Source organism: Nicotiana sylvestris, chromosome 1, assembly GCF_000393655.2.
Source record: "Nicotiana sylvestris chromosome 1, ASM39365v2, whole genome shotgun sequence".
NCBI lineage: Eukaryota > Viridiplantae > Streptophyta > Magnoliopsida > Solanales > Solanaceae > Nicotiana > Nicotiana sylvestris.
This window is the reverse complement of record NC_091057.1, coordinates 154782193-154799759: the sequence shown is the minus strand read 5'-3', so window position 1 is coordinate 154799759 and position 17567 is coordinate 154782193. Positions and strand designations below refer to the sequence as shown.

General features: G+C 42.2%; 1 protein-coding gene across 1 annotated transcript; it reads left to right on the top strand.

Annotated features, from left to right (window-relative positions):
• The first annotated feature begins 2763 nt into the window (after positions 1–2763).
• Positions 2764–6602, top strand: LOC138876445 (uncharacterized). The gene is made up of 4 exons (XM_070155375.1): positions 2764–3309; positions 3364–3465; positions 3811–3956; positions 6116–6602. Exons 1-4 carry the CDS (start codon positions 2764–2766, stop codon positions 6600–6602), a joined length of 1281 nt encoding a protein of 426 aa, XP_070011476.1.
• The last annotated feature ends 10965 nt before the right edge of the window (positions 6603–17567 follow it).

The window sequence follows — 17567 nt, the reverse complement described above, 5'->3', positions numbered from 1 at the left end:
TAGTTTTATCATTGAATCTTCAAGTATTAGCTTGTAATTAAATATTATGGGTTTTTCTTCATCTATTTCCTTGTTTTCTTCTATTATCATGAGTAGCTAGACCCATTAGCTAGAGTTGTGGCTCAAACCTAGTGTGAGTATTTGATGAGTCTTGTATTTTATGGATTGAATGTCTATGAGTGTTTGATATTTGGACTAATTTATGGTTTCAATGTTGAATTAGTGGTTGCAAACACTAATTTGTGCCTATTTGACTTGGGTTCTTCTTGAGAAAGAGAACTTGAGTCTAAGAAAATTAGTCCAACAAGGAATTGGGACATATTCAAGAGATTGATAGCCCCAATTAAAGGGTTAAACGTAGAGATAGTAATATGCGACTTGAACCTAAATTGCTTTCACAAATTATCATACCCAATTGGTCTTGAGAAAGTCAATTAGGGTAAAATCACTCAAACTACAGAGAGGTATAAAGTGAGAAGTTCAGTGCATTGGTTATATCGTAATCCCCAACATGACAACCTAGCCTTAGCCTCAAGAACCCGTCAAGTATCCACCTAAGAGAAAGTCACTTCCCTAGTGCCTTCTTAACTATTTATACAAGCTTCAAGTATTTTACTCTTAGCTTAATTTAACATCTTATTAGCATAATATTAGAAGTAATAAAAAGACCAACTATGATTAGAAGTGCAAGAGCAATTACGCATCTCCAGTTTAGATAGAAACCCAACTCCAATATCTAGCTCACTGTGGAAATCAATCCTGATCTTCTCGGGTAAAAGCTGCTTCGACCACTCTCGCTACTTTGTAGTAGTGCAGGGTTGGCACCGATCACTTTTTGGCGCCGTTGTCGGGGAGCTAACAGTTTCGGCTATCTATTTAAATAGTTATATATATTGTTCTTCTTTCCTTCTGTGTTACTAATGTGTGTGTGTCACAACTTCAGGTATAAAATGGCAGCAAACAACCCACCTCTTGGAGATCTTCCGCCGGGGGAGGAGGTAGATGACAATGTTGATGATGAGGTTCCTATTGTACCTCAAGGACAAAGAAGAGGCCGCCGGGCCAATAATAATATTCCAGACCCTCCCCCACCACCTCCAAGAGTGGCTCCTCGAGTGCTCCCAACCAAGGATATGCAAGTGCAATTGTCCCACCCCGGATTCTGGCGGGCAATTTTCAAATTACCAATGTGATGCTAACATTGCTGGAGCAGTGTTGGTATTTCACGAGCGCTGCCAATCAGAATGCTTACAAACATCTCAAGGGTTTCATGGATACCTGTTGGGGGTGCAAGCAAACTAATGTGTCCGAGGATGCACTTCGGTTGAGACTATTCCCTTTTTCACTTAGAGGGAAGACATTGGATTGGCTTGAGTGACTTCCCAACCATTCCATCACTACTTGGGATGAGTTGGCGGATGCGTTCATTACAAAGTTTTTCTCACCGGGGCACATGGCAACATTGAGAGATGAGATCTTAGCCTTCAAGCAGGAGCCCACCGAACCATTACAAGAGATATGGAATCGATATAGAACTATGGTAAAGGAATACCCCAACAATGATATGACTGTGGAAATGATCCAACAGACTTTCTACCAGGGCATTAACATAACAAACTAGTTCATAGTGAACCAACTTGCTGGGGGCAATTTCATGAAGCTGTCGTATGATGAGGCTTGTGACATTCTTGACGAGATGGCTGACATGCCCTCCGCTTGGCAAAGTAGAGCCAATGTGACACAGGGTGACCCCACAGTCACTCACTTGCACAAAGAGCTACATGATCATGGGCAGGCTATAACAGAGCTGACAAAAACAATGAACCAGCTAGCAAAGTCACAATTGCAACAAGTTCAAAATTCGCGCCAAGTAAATACTATGGAGGGTGTGAACATGCTAGTGAACAAAAAAGACAAAGAGCTCAACAGAACCAAGGGAGTTCAGATCAATTTGACAATGATTGTGGTAGATTCCAAGATGATGGTTATGATGGGCAGAATGAAGAGGTGCAATATGTGAACAACTATCTAGGCCAAAAGGGCAATTCTTCCAACCAACAACAATGGAGACCCCAAGGCAATTGGGGAAACCAACAACAACAAGGCAACGGTAATTGGGGGAATAGCAACCAAAATTCCAATTGGGGCAATTAGAATAATAATCAGAACAATCAGGGTAGTTGGAATGGCAACAACAACAACTGGGGTGGTAACAACAATTAGGGAGGTTGGAACAATGACAATCAAGGAAATCCGGGGCAAAGCTTTCAAAGGCCCCCAATGTATTAATAACCGAACAATCCACCCCCATTTCCATCCCAAGGTCCTAGTTCCTCCAACAACGAAATGGGGAGAATTGAAATGATTTTTGAACAAATGATGAAAAAGAATGCGGACTCTGATGCTCAGTTGGCTTCCCATAATACCTCAATCAGAAAGTTGGAGGTTCAATTAGGCTAAATCTCACAATCCTTGAACACTTGTCCTAAGGGGACTCTACCAAGTGATACGGTAGTTAACCCAAAGGGTAGGAACAATCATGTTATGGCGGTAACTACAAAAAGTGGACGAGGCAGTAATGCGAATGCCTCCAAGCAAAAAGCAATTTTGAGTGATGGAGTTGAGTTGCAAGATGATGAAATTCCTTTGGTGGTTGAAAATGTGATTGATGAGACCATGAATGAAGAAGTGAGGATTGATATTCAAGATGCCTAGGTGGAGACTCAGAATGACATGAACCCATCTAGGGAACACATAATAGACATGCCGGAAATGGTTGTGCCTAAAGACAAAGCTCCTTTGCCAAGGCCAACTCCACCTTATCCTCAAATGCTCATGAAGCATAAAAATGAGAATCAGTTTAAAAATTTCATTGACATGATGAAGAGCTTATCCATTAATGTGCCTTTGGTGGAGGCTCTAGGACTAATGCCAAGCTATGCAAAATTCATGAAGGACTTGGTGACAAAGAAAAGATCCATGGATTGTGAAACTATCAAGATCACCCACCAAGTTAGTTCAATAATGCACTCAATGGCCCCGAAGCTTGAAGATCCCGGTGCTTTTACCATTCCTTGTACCATTGGGAGTGCAGACTTTGCTAGAGCTCTATGTGATTTGGGGGCAAGTATCAACTTGATTCCCTACTCAGTTTTCAAGACTTTGGGTATTGGGAAACCGAGATCGACTTCAATGAGATTGCAAATTGCGGATAGAACTATGAAGAGACCATTGGGTATTATTGATGATGTCCTTGTCCGGGTGGACAAATTTATCTTGCCAGATGATTTTGTGATCTTGGATTGTGAGGTAGATTATGAAGTCTTAATCATATTGTAAAGACCCTTGCTTGCTACTGGGAAGGCCTTAGTTGATGTGGAAGCAAGGGAACTCACCTTCCCGGTGGGTGATGGGAAAGTGGTCTTTCATGTGTACAAGTCAATGAAGCAGCCCAATAGTTCTGAGGTGTGCTCTTTTGTGGACCCTGTCATAGCAGTGATAGTTGATGATACCAGTACAATGATCAATGTGGAGGACCCTCTAGAGGTCGTGTTGTTGAATCTTGATGTAAATGAGGATGAAGGCTGAGTGGAGTGCGTGAATGCTTTACATGGAATGAGCTCTTACTCTTATGAGCCTAGGAAACTCTCTTTGGATCTTGAGAATAGGAAGACTCCACCAAGAAAACCTTCAATTGAGGAACCTCCGATGTTGGAGTTGAAGTTGTTGCCTCGATACCTCAGGTATGAGTTCTTAGGCCCTAGTTCAACTTTTCCAGTTATTCTTTCCTCTTGTCTTGCTAACATGTAGGTTGATGCCACATTGACAGTGCTTCAAAAGCGGAAAAAGGCAATTGGATGGACTTTAGCTGATATTCGGGAAATAAGCCCTGCATTCTGTATACAGAAGATTATTCTGGAAGATGATGCAAAGCCCTCCTTGGAACATCAAAGGAGGTTGAATGAGGCAATGCAAGAAGTTGTGAAAAAGGAGGTGATCAAGTGGTTGGATGTCGGGGTTGTGTACCCCATCTCTGATAGTTCTTGGACTTCACCGGTGCAATGTATGCCCAAGAAAGGTGGCATGACCATGGTTGCAAATTCGCAAAAGGAGTTGATTCCTACCAGGTCCGTCATCGGGTGGAGGGTATGCATGGACTATCGCAAGTTGAATAAAGTGACCCGCAAGGATCACTTTCCATTGCCTTTTCTTGATTAGATGTTAGATCGACTTGCTGGGCGTGCCTTCTACTGTTTCTTGGATGGGTATTCTGGATACAACCAAATCTTGATTGCTCCGGAAGATCAGGAGAAGACCACATTCACTTGTCTATATGGCACCTTTGACTTCTCTAGGATGCCTTTTGGGTTGTGCAATGCACCAGCTACATTTCAGTGGTGTATGATGGCCATTTTCACCAATATGGTAGAAGATATTTTGGAGGTATTCATGGACGAATTTAGTGTTGTGGGTGATTTGTTTGATGATTGTTTGAAAAATCTTGATAGATTGTTGGCCCATTGTGAAGAAACCGATCTTGTTCTTAATTGGGAGAAATGTCACTTCATGGTGGAAGAGGGCATAGTTCTTGGGCATAAAATTTCAAAGCATAGTATAGAGAGGTGGACAAAGCAAAAATTGATGTAATTTCAAGGCTCCCTTCCCTACCTCTGTCAAGGGAGTTAGAAGTTTCTTGGGCATGCGGGGTTCTACCGGAGATTTATCAAAGACTTTTCGAAGGTAGTGAATCCCTTATGCAAGTTATTGGAAAAAGATGCCAAATTCGTATTCGATGAGAGGTGTATGCAAGCCTTTGAACTTCTCAAGCACAAGTTGATCACCACTCCTATTATCACCGCACCCAATTGGAGCTTGCCTTTTGAGCTCATGTGTGATGCGAATGATGTTGCGGTTGGGATGGTTTTGGGTCAAAGAGTGAACAAAATGTTTCATCCGGTGTACTATGCGAGTAAGACAATGAATGATACTCAAGTGAACTATACGGTGACCGAGAAAGAGATTTTGGCTATTATGTTTGCGATGGAGAAATTTTGGCCGTATCTCATGGTTGCCAAGGTCACAGTCCATACCAATCATGCCGCACTCCGGTACTTGATGACGAAGAAGGATTCCAAAGCTAGACTGATGTGATGGGTTTTGTTACTTCAAGAGTTTGATTTGGAGATTTCGGACCGGAAGGGTAGTGAAAACCAAGTGGCGGACCACTTGTCTTGCTTGGAGGAGGAGGGGAGGCCTCGTGATAGCCTAGAGATCAATGATTCGTTTCCCGACGAACAACTCCTTTCGGTGTCGGTGAATGGTATGCCATGGTTTGCGGACGTTGCTAATTTCCTTGTGGCTGGTATAATTCCGTATGAGCTCTCTTCTAACAAAAGGAAGAAGCTCAAACAGGATAGTTTGGATTTATATTGGGATGAGCCATACTTGTTCAAGATTTTCACGGATGGTGTGATCCAAACGTGTGTCCCGGAAGAGGAGCAATTGAGTATCTTAAAGACTTGTCATTCCTCTCCTATGGTGTCCATCATGGCGGGGTGAGGACGGATTCAAAATTTCTTAGTTGCGGGTTTTATTGGCTAACTTTTTACAAAGATGCAAGTGAACTTGTGAAGAGGTGTGAGAATGTCAAGAGCGGGTGGAATTTCGAAGAAAGATGAGATGCCTCTCAATACCATCCTTGAAGTTGATATTTTTGATGTATGGGGCATTGATTTTATGGGCCCATTTGTTAGCTCGTGAGGGAACACATACATTCTCATGGCGGTTGACTATGTTTCAAAGTGGGTTGACGCCGTGGCTTTACCCAACAATGAGGCCCGGAGTGTTGTTGCGTTTCTCAAGAAGAGCATTTTTACAAGGTTTGACACTCCTCGTGCAATCATAAGTGATGGGGGGTCACATTTTGTAATAGAGCTTTTGACACTTTGCTTGCAAAGTATGGTGTCAACCACAAAGTTTCTACTCCTTATCATCCTCAAGCGAGTGGCCAAGTTGAAGTCTCAAACAGGGAAATCAAGAGTATATTGTCTAAGATGCTCAATGCAAATAAGACCGATTGGTAAAAGAAGTTGGATGATGCTCTATGGGCTTATAGGACTGCTTACAAGACTCCGATTGGTATGTCTCCGTATCGGTTGGTGTTTGGGAAAGCTTGCCATCTACCGGTTGAGCTAGAGCAGAAGGCCATGTGGGCTTTGAGGAAGCTGAATCTTGAATGGGATATGGCAGCAAATCTTTGTGTGGAGCAGCTTAATGAACTTGATGAATTCCGATTCTATGCCTACGCTAGTTCGTCCTTGTACAAGGACAAGATGAAGTGCCTTCATGATAAATATGCTCGTGGCAAGGAGTTCAAAGTGGGTGATTTGGTTCTCTTGTTCAATTCTTGGTTAAGTCTGTTTTTGGGAAAGCTTAAGTCGATATGGAGTGAACCTTTTGAAGTTGTATTTGTGACTCCATTTGGTGCACTTGACTTGAAGAACAAAAATGGGGAGGTTTTCAGAGTTAATGGGCATAGGGTCAAGCACTACCTGAAAAAGATTGATGACAGCCACATGGTGACACTTCTTCATCTAAAGTGATGTGATGGTATCCTGCGTCGTGCCGCGCCGTTAAATGAAGTGCTTCTTGGGAGGCAACCCATGTGTCTTTCTTTTTGTTTTTCTTTGATTCTCGCCTAAGTGTAGGATTTATTTTTGGACAGACTGGTTGTGAGATGTTGTAGGATTGTTTTGATGCAGTGCAGGACCAAATGAAAAAAATACACACTCTTTGAAGTTTGCTGTGCGAACCACAATGCATTTTGTGCGGACGCAAAGGCCTCTTTGCAAGGGCAACCTTTCAATACGGATCGCAGAGTATTTGGTCAAAAATGAGGAGTCTCTGAAGTTTTCCACCACGACCACAATGTATTTTGTGTGGTCCGCGATGGACCACTGTGGCTGCATTGCATTTTTTGCGGTCCGCAGTGGACTTCTCCCCAGAGCCATTTGTTTCTGAGCACCGCGGGTTGTGGTGCCATTTTGTACGGTCTGCAGTGGGTAGGTGAGATGGGCCCCAGGTCCGTTTTCTATAAATAGGACCTGAGGCCCTTAGTTTAAACTTTTCGACCTTTTACTCTCAGCAGCTTAAAAATTATTGTTCATCACTCATTCTTGCGTGAATTTGACTGTTAAGTCTCGTTAATCAAGCTTGCATCTCACTTCTGGTAACGTTAATTCCTTCTTAGTCGTTTAATTTTGTCATTTTCTTTTAATTTTTATTTTTCTTAGTTGTTCTTCTTTTTCTTCCCGTTTTTCATTCAATTCTGTAGCATAGGTTTGTTTAATCATGTTTACATTAGGGCTAGTTAGTTAAAAATGGTGATTAAACACTCAGGGGATCAAGAATAGATGAAAAATTGGACTAAAACATGAAATACTTGAACCCTGGGTTGGTATTGTTGCTGGGTACTCACCGCGAACCACGGTGGATATTGTGCGGTCCGCGGTGCTTCTGTGCGGTCCACAATGATATTTTGTGCAGATTGCGGTGGTAAAAGTTTTGAAAGTTGACAATTGAGGACCGCGGCCACAATGCATTTTGAGCGGTCCGTGGTGCCTCAATGCATACTGCAATTCATTTTGTGTGGTCTGCAGTGCCAGTAATCAAAGAGTGGGTAGTTTGAACCCCACCTTATTGTGGACCGCAATACATTTTGTGTGGTCGGTAATAGCTTTTTTGCGGTCGCACTTCATTTTGTGCGGTCCGCGGTCTGTAACTTCTGAATGTCTGCAATTTTTCTGCAATGATCCACTGACTCTACTAACACTAACAAAGTTTAACTGTATTTTCTTTGCAGATCATGGTAAAATCATGAGGCAGAGGTGATAAACAAAAAGGGAAAGGAGAGTCCTCCCGGGGTAGGGGACAAGGAATGATTAGATTGACCCCGCAAGTTCGGCAAAACATCAAAAACACCAGAAGGCTCATAAAGACTGCTGATAGAGCTATTGACCAATCTGGGAGTGAATATGAGCCTTCCCGGGAGGCATTGACTCAAACTCCATGCTAGAGTATGTTCTTGACTGGTCGGAGAGGAACAGATTGAGGGATACACCTCCGGGCTCTCCCACTGCCCAAACATCAGTGCGCATATCTTCTGAGTTGTCTGAGGGCTCAGTTGCAGGCAGTGGCAATGAATATTCCACCTCACTTACAGCTTCACTATCTGGGGAGGATCCCGTAGAATAAGGAGAAGAAGAAGGAGGGGGTGAGCCCCAAGTAGGAGGGGTGAAGGGAACCAGAAATCCGGAGGCATGGCAAGATAGATTTGTGAGTGAGGTGGCCTACCACAAGTTTACAGAGTAGTGTCCTGAGAGGAAGCTAATACCGGAGAGGAAATTCATTACAAAGGATCTTATGCCTCACAACCCCAATGTGTTGAAACAATTCAGGGAGAAAGTAGGTTATGACTACTTCATAGGCCATGTGAAGGATATCAATGAGCACCTAGTCAAGGAGTTCTACACCAATGTTGCCCACATAAAAAAGGGCACTACAGTGACTAAGGTGTGGAACATGAAGGTGAAATTTGATGGCAAGACAATAAATGATTACCTGGGTTCTCGGAGGAGGATGAGACCTTATACTTAGAAAATGTGGCATTGGGTGAGGCTACTCGTCCTTGGTTAGCAAAGTACTTGGTAATCCCAAGTACCACCCCAGATTGGTTGACTGTGGGAGTGAAGATTCTAAGGAGGACCCTTAACTTTGAAGCAAAGGGGTAGAAGACATTTGTTTGTAGCCAGCTAGACCGCACCACTCACGACAACTCACTTCCTATACCCCGGGCTATATTGGTGGCATCAATCATGGCGGGGTACCTAATCAACATCGGGAATGTGATGTCCTGGGTAATTACACGGGTGGTGAACGAAGGTGACATATCCTATCCCTTCCCCAATTTCCTAACCATGTAATTTGAGGATCTAGATATGGAGAAGAGGAGATTCGATGTGAAAATGAGAGCAAAGGCACCGTTCTCCTGGTATAGCACCAAGGGTCCCGACAACCCCAAGGACCCTAAGGGTAAAGCCACTACTTCAACTGGCCAGTCTGAAGAGCCAGTAGTAGTAGTGGCTCCTACTCAGCCTCCTTCTGCCACAACAGACATGGCCTCAGGACCTTCCACTTCTACAGCTCCAGAGATCCCTTCATCCACTGCATATCCTTTGATTGCCCACCACCTGAACCAAACCCTTGCCAGCACCAACAATTGGATGCAGACAACCACTTCTAAGTTGTGTGTACTATCTACTTTGGTGGTAGCCCAGTCAGCACATCCTCCGCCGTAGGTCCCACAGTCAGTGGAGGACACTCTCAAGGAGCTTCTGGATAACCAGAAGAATCTCATGGATGCTGTTGATTCTCATGGAAAGGCATTGAAGGAGCTTGCTAGGGAGGCAAAGAAAATGAGGAAGACTCGTGCTTCAAAGGAGTCGGTGAAGGAGTTACGGGTGGAGGTAGAGAGGTTGAAGGCTGATCACTTGCCTCTGGATCTTCTATTACATGACCCGGCTCCAACAACCTAGCCCTAGCCAGAGCAGGAGACAGAGAGGCCACCCAAGAGGAAGAGGGTGATTCCCCATACTAACGATGCTGTTATAGAGTTAGAGGACCTGCATGGATGTTCCTCTAGCCAGCCCCAGATTCTAGTACAGGCCCAGGACTCAGTCCAGGCTCAGGTCCAAGTGGAGACATAGATCACAGGGAGCCAGTCACAGGTTCCCAAGCAGACCGAGGACCCCAGGACCCAGACTCGGGACCCTATGCAGACAGAGGGTCAATAGGGAGTTTCTTTTTTTCCTCTCTTCCTTATTTTGTGCTTATTTTGGTTAGTTAGCATTGTGGACAATGCTAGCTTTCATTTGAGGGGATAGCCCGATTTGGATGACTGTATATATTACATTATTTTTTCTTTTATGCTTTCTTTTTACATTTGGATTGTACATAATTTTATTATTTTATTGCACTTTTCGTACTTTTACTTTTGGTCTGTATATAAAGTTACGTTCCTATGTATATATTCATTCTCCCTTATGTATATTCGACTAAATCCCCTCTTGTATATATTCATTTTACTTTCTGCATTTTTCCTTTCATAGCTTCTTATTTTATGTTCGTAGCTTCTTGTTTTGAGTTTCTGCAATAAGCCTTTGGTTTTTTTAATGCCACGGTTCTTTCCAAAGGTGGAATTTGTGTGAACCGGGTGGCTCTTCCCGATAATGGATGGCATGACAACCTTCTTAAGGGTTTGAGTCTATTTTCTTTTTGCTTTTTAGTATTTAGTTGGTAAGGGTGCCTCAAGTTAAGCTTCACTTGGGCCTAACACATTTGCCTTTGATCCTATGGTCAAAAACAAATTGTTGTGTATAGGATGGTGAAAGTGGTGACCTTGAGACTCTTGTGTTGGCCAATAATCATCAAGTGGTATTTCGGGACCATTGTGTTGCTCAAATCTTAGTTGAGGTTGTTGTGGGCCTCCGACTCTGTTTCTTTAGCAATCCCATAGCTTGCGTGGTGAGAATTTGAATTGCAAGTCCATGCCCCGAGCCATTAGTCTAGAACTTGACCTGAATGTTTGTCTAGGCGAAATCCTAAGTATAATTTGAGTTGAGATGTGATTATAGGCTCTTCTTGATCTGAATGTTATCTTGAACACTTCCATAGCTTACCAATGATAATATCCCTAGTCAACTTTTGAGCCATAGATCTTTTTCTTTCAAGAACCACGATACAAGCCTTTACTTGTTCTAAAAATACCCTATTTTGGCACCCGATCTTTCCTTAGCACAAGGCAAAAGCATAAGTTTGGGGGGAGAGACGAGGAATGCAAAAAAGTGGTAAAAGGTACAAAATGAAGAAAAGGAAAGGCAATGAAAAAGAAAGAAAATCAAAAAGACAAAAAGAATGTTCAATGTAGAAAAGAATGAAGGGATTCAATAAAAGCAAAGAGATGAAAGGTGTGGAAAGTTGAGAAAGGAGAAAAGGGTTTGAAATGAACAAGAAAGAGTGACTGTATGTCTCTCTAACCCCTTAGAAAGAAGTTAAATGACTTAAAAAGTCAAGAGAATGTGTGCCAAAATGAAGCAAAAGAAGTGCTAAAGAGAAGATGGAACCTACTTAGACCAAACATTTCCTACACGGAACCAAAAGCCTTCACTATATCTCCACAAAAGCCCTATATGATCTTGATTTGAATGAAGCTTACATTAGTGGTGGCTCACATAAGGGGCAAGCTTATGGTACTTAGAGCCGGACTTGTGACCTTTCTTTGAGAGGGATGAGAGTGTTTCCACTATCCTCGTTCTGAGTGCTACAATCTTAAAGGTGAGGTTTGCTTAGGGAGAGTTGAGGAGTATGAGTTTGGGTTCCACAATGACCAAAGTAGTAGAAAGAGTTTATTTGATGGGTTGAGTGATGCTCTTGTGTCGCACTAAAATCCATGGTGTTTAAAAGAGTGAATGTTGTTAATGATTCATTTAAATTGAGGGCAATTGTTTGTCCCAATTGATGCTAGATGAGGTCACTTTAGGTTTGCTGAATTTTCTTGGATTTACTCTTAAGGGGTGGATCTTATTTTGTTTACTTGAGGACAAGCAAAAGCTTAAGTTTGGGGGAGTTGGTAACTAGGGAATATGGTTCATTTTACACTCATTCTTACTTGAGTTTTGATTAAAATGTGTACAAAATAGTCCCAAATGTTTACGTGTTGTACTTGTTTGCAGGGTTTGGTCAAAAAAAGTGACAATTAGTCAAAATCAGCTAAAAAGGAGTGAAACATGCCCAAGTACCAAGAACAAGTCCAAGCACAGTGCAACAGGTCCAATGTAGCCGCACTCCATTTAGTGCAGTCCGCAGTGAGCAAGTTCAAAGAGGTGCCTATTTCGGATATTCAAGCAATGCAGCCGGAAAGCAGTTTGTGCGGACCGCATTGGCCTCACTGCGGCCGCACTCGATATTGTGCGGTCCGCAAAGCTGGAGTTCAGAGAATTGGGAATTTTGAGGCTGACACCAATGCGGTCCGCAGTCCTTTTGTGCGGGCCGCAATAGAAGACACCACGGCTGCGGTGCATTTTGTGCGGCCCGCGGTGGCCAAGTTTAGAGAGCGCCGCACTACCCCCGCAGGGGTATTTTTGTCCCAAAAATTCGGCCTAGTATAAATAGTTTCTTTTCCCATTTTTAGGTCATCAGTTGTATTTTGTCTTCCAGCTGCGCTCATGAACAATGTTTCTTACCCATTTTGAGTAATTTTAGAATAGTTTTATCATTGAATCTTCAAGTATTATCTTGTAATTAAATATTATGGATTTTTCTTCATCTATTTCTTTATTTTCTTCTATTATCATGAGTAGCTAGACCCATTAGCTAGGGTTGTGTCTCAACCCTAGTGTGGGTATTTGATGGGTCTTGTGTTTTAAGGCTTGAATGTCTATGGATGTTTGATACTTGGACTAATTTATGATTTCAATGTTGAATTAGTCGTTGCAAACACTAATTTGTGCCTATTTGACTTGGGTTCTTCTTGAGAAATAGAACTTCAGTCTAGGAAAATTAGTCCAACAAGGAATTGGGGCATATTCTAGAGATTAATAGCCCCAATTAAAGGGTTAAACCTAGAAATAGTAATATCCAGCTTGAACCTAAATTGCTTGTACAAATTATCATACCCAATTGGTCTTGAGAAAGTCAATTAGGGCAAAATCACTCAAACTACCGAGAGGTATAGAGTGAGAAGTTCAGTGCATTGGTTATATCGTAATCCCCAACATGACAATTTAGCCTTAGCCTCGAGAACCCGTCAAGTATCCACCTAGGAGAAAGTCACTTCCCTAGTGCCTTCTTAACTATTTAGACAAGCTTCAAGTATTTCACTCTTAGCTTAATTTAACATCTTAGTAGCATAATATTAGAAGCAATCAAAAGACCAACTATGATTAGAAGTGCAATTAAGAGCAATTACGTATATCTAGTTTATATAGAAACCCAATTCCCATTTCTAGCTCCCTGTGGAAATCGATCCCGACCTTCTCGGGTAAAAGCTACTTCGACCACTCTCGCTACTTCGTAGTAGTGCAGGGTTGGCACCAATCAATCAGCTTTGCTCTAAACTTGGTGACGGCCTATGCATGAAATGAAGATAGGTCAGACAAAGGAAAATGAAGAAAGAAAAATTGCAATAGTGTAATTTAATATTTACCCGAGAGAGGAGACGTTGAGCCTCTTCGAAAATGGTGGTTGAATCATTGAGGTCAGTGGTATCCTTGACCCCAGCAAAGCAACTTTGAAAGGGATCCTCTAATTGCTGCCAACTCCGCACTACCACAAAGTAGGAAGAGAGGGTTGCAATAGATTTTACCCGATATGAGGGTTGGGATTGAATTTCTCAGAGAGCTAGGAAGGGAGTTGAGTATCTATCTAGACTAGAGTAGTGTAATTATTCAAAATGTCACTTCCAAACATCTTTTGATTTTTCCTTTAACATACTAATATTATCGACTACTAATTAGAACTAAATTATGCTAATGAGAAAATTGCTAGAGTTGTATCTAATGGGTAGAAAGGCACTAGGGTAGTGACTTTCACCTAGGTGGCTAATTGACGGGTAAATGCTTCTAAGGTTCGATTGACATGATTGGGGAAATATGCTATAACCGTTGCACAATTTTACCCACTCTCACACCTCTCGGTAGAGAGAGTGATTTTGCCCAATTGACTCTCTCGAGACCAAATGGGTAGGCAAATTAGCTCAAGCAACTAGGGTTCAAGTCGGGTAATTACTCTCTCGAGGTTTAACCCTTTAATTGGGACTATCATTTTTATTGAGTCCATCCCAATTCCTTGTTGGGTTAATTTTGGAGACTTAGGCTCTCTTTCTCAAGAAGAGCCAAGTGAACTTAGCACAAATCAGTGTTTGCAACTACCAATTCATAGATTAATTCATAAAATTATCCCAAATAGCAAACACCCATAGTCTATCTAATCCAAGCTGTCATCACCCATCAATTACCCACACTAGGGTTGAGCCACAACCCTAGCTAAGGGGTTTAGCTACTCATGTTTGAAGAAGAAAATAGAGAAATAGATGAGGAACAAGACATATTAATTGAATGCCAAAGTAAATACAAAGATTCAATTATAAAACTAAGTAAAAATGCCCAAAATGGCTACAGATGGTCTTCTCACGAGCGCAGCTCTGTTCAGAAAATAGCTGATGACCTAAAAATGGCAAAATATTCTATCTATACTAGGCTAGAAAAATTAGACAAAACTACCCCTGCGGGGTCAGCGCGGTCCGCATAGAATGGACCGCGGCCGCGGAGATCTCTAATGCGGTTCGCACAAGTATGATTGCGGACCGCGCAACTTGAACCATGGCAAATTTCACCTCTCTGAATCTCTCTTCCCCGAACCACACATAATGATAGTGCGACCACAGAACCTTCATCGCGGACCGTAAAATGTGTACTGCGGCCGCGTTACCTGAAACCCATTTTTACCAACTCTCTGAACCACCTAGTGCGGACCACACAAAGTCGAATGCGGCCGCACTAGACTTTTTTGCTCTCATATTGCCTTGTCTTTGATACTTGAGTAGGTTTCACTGCTATTGAGCTGATCTTTGATATTTCTTCACTTTGTCGATCAAACCTGCAATCAATCACAACTTATGAGCCTTTTGGTACTATTTTGTAACAATTTATCATCAAAGCATAAGCAAGAAGGAGCATGAAACACGTTAAAATCCCTAGTTATCAACTCCCCTAAACTTAAGCCTTTGCTTGTCCTCAAGCAAACAAAATAAGACCCACCCCTTAAGGGAAAATCCAAGTATTTTCAGCTATCCTAAAGTAACCTCAACAAGCATCAATTGGGACTAACAATTGCGCTCAATACGAATGAATCTTAACAACATTTAAACTTTGAAAAACCATGGATCAAGTGTGACACAAGAGCATCAAGAGTTGACTCATTACATCAAAGAACTCTATCAATTACTTTGGTCATTGTGGAACCCAAACTCACACATCCTCAACTCTCCCTAAGCAAACCTCACCTTTTTAGAGTATTAGCACATAAACTGAGGTTAATGGAAATTCACTCATCTCTCTCAAGGAAAGGTCACAAGTCTGGCTCTAAGTACCATAAACTTGCTCCTCATGTAAGTATCCACTAATGCAAGCGTCATTCAACTCGAGATCATATAGGGCTTTTGTGGAGTCAATGTGAAGGCTTTTGGTTTAGGGTAGGGAATGTTTTGGTCAAAATGAGTTCCATCTTCCCTTAAGCACTTCTTTTATTTATTTGGCACAATTCTCTTGACTCTTTGAGTATCTCACTTCTTTCTAAGGGGTTAGAGAGACACACTGTTGCTCTTTCTTATGCAATTCAAAACGTTTCTCCTTTTTCAACTTTTTCCACACCTTTTCTCTTTTGCTTTTCTTGAATCCCTTTTTATTATTTTTCATATTGGGCTTTCTTTTTGTCTTTTTCTTTTTTTTTTCCTTTTTTTCATTGCCTTCCTTTTCTCCACTTTGTTCCCTTTCTCGTCTCTCCCCCCAAACTTAGACTTTTGCCATTGCTCAAGGAAAGATCGGGTGCCAAGAGAGGGTATATTTTTGAACGGGTATAGGCTTGTAACATTGGTTCTTGGAAGAAAAAGGTTTAAGGCTCAAAAGAGTTAACTAGGGATTATATCATTGGTAGGCTATGGAATTGTTCAACTATCATTTGGATCAAGGAGAGCCTATAATCACTTCTCAAGTCAAATTTTACTTAAGATTTCACCTCAACAGACATTCAGGGCAAGTTCTAGACCATTGGCTCGGGACTTGGACTCACAATTCGATTTCTCACCACACGAACTAAAGGATTGCTAAAGACATATAGTCGGGGGCCCACAACAACCTTAGACACGATTTGAGCACACAATGGTCCCGAAAGACCACTTGATGATTGTTGGTCAACACAAGAGTCTCAAGGCCATGACTTTCACCATCCTAAGCACAACATTTTGTCTTTGACCATGGGATCAAAGGCAAATGTGCTAGGCCCATGTGAAGCTTTGCTTGAGGTACCCTTAACTATAAACTACCAAAAACAAAAAAAAAACAAAAACGGACTCAAACCCTTAAGAAGGTTGTTACGCCATCCATCATCGGGAAGAGCCACCTGGTTCACACAATACTCCACCTTTGGAAAGAACCGTGGTATTAAGAAAACCAAAGGCTTATTGAAAACGTCAAAAATGAAACAAAAAACTACGAGTATAATTAAGAGCTAAAAACAAAAAATTTGCCAAAAATAGAAAGAATATATACAATAGGGGATTTGAATATACAAAGGGGAATGAGTATATACAATGATGTAACTTTATATAAAGACCAAATGAAAGATAAAAAATGCGATAAAAGTAACTAAATGTAAAATTATATACAGACCAAATGAAAATTAAGAAAGCATAAACTGAATCAATATATATACAGTCATCCAAGGATAAAATGTAGGGTACACCACCTCAAATAAAAGCTGGCATTGTCCCCAAGTCCAACTAAACAAATAAGCACCAAAAACTATAAGGAAAAGATATGAGGACTCCCTAAGCCGTGTCCATCTGCATAGTATCATCAGTGGTCCCCGGGTCCTCTGTATGCTCGGGAACCTCAGACTGGTTCCCGGTATCCTGCTGCTCAACTGTTGGGACCTGGGCCTAGACTTGGACAGGCTGTGTTTAGATACATCCTGTGGCTGACTGGAGGAAGCCTTCGATGGGTCCGCCAACTGGATGACGACATCATCTGCGCTCGGGATCATCCTCCTCCTCTTCGGAGGTCGCTACTCCTGCTCCTGCTGTGGCTCTACTGCTGGAGTTGGGTCCTCAAATAATAAGTCTAAAGGCAGCTGGTCTGCCTTCAGTCTATCCACATCCGCCCTCAGCTCTTTCATGGACTCTTTGGAAGCCCGTGTCTTGCGCAACTTCTTGTTCTCCTTGGCAAGCTCCTTCAGAGCCTGCCATGTGAATCCACTACCTTTTTCAAATCAGCTTGGGTACTGAGGATCTTCTCCTGGTTTTTAATTATCTTTTTCAAGGCATCCTCTATAGACTGTGGGACCTGTGCTAGCTAAGGGGCCATGTGCAGGCTCAGCTGGGGTCTTTACCACAACTAGCTCTTCAGACTGGCTAGTTGAGGTAGAAGCAGGGGCTTTGTAGTTCTTGTCCTTGGGGTTGTCATTCCCCTTCAATCTGTACCGGAAGAATGGGTTTGTCACCTTGACCTTGATGTCATATGGCCTCTTGTCCACTTCTAGGTCTCGGAAGTACATATTGAGGGTGTTGGGGAAAGGATAGTTCCAGTCATGATCGGTACTCACTATAGAGATGATGCGGGACATCACATTCCCCACATTGATGGGGTTCCCTACCATGATGGAAGCAACCAAAATAGCCTGGTGGAGAGAAAGTGTCTGGTCATGGGTAATAGGGTCCAACCGGCTGCATACAAATG

Coding starts and splice junctions, on each gene's coding strand:
- LOC138876445 (XM_070155375.1), top strand. CDS start 2,764: ATGCCGGAAATGGTTGTGCCTAAAGACAAAGCTCCTTTGCCAAGGCCA. Junction 3,310..3,363: donor TTGTGATCTTGGATTGTGAG/GTAGATTATGAA, acceptor GCTACTGGGAAG/GCCTTAGTTGATGTGGAAGC. Junction 3,466..3,810: donor AGCAGCCCAATAGTTCTGAG/GTGTGCTCTTTT, acceptor GCTAACATGTAG/GTTGATGCCACATTGACAGT.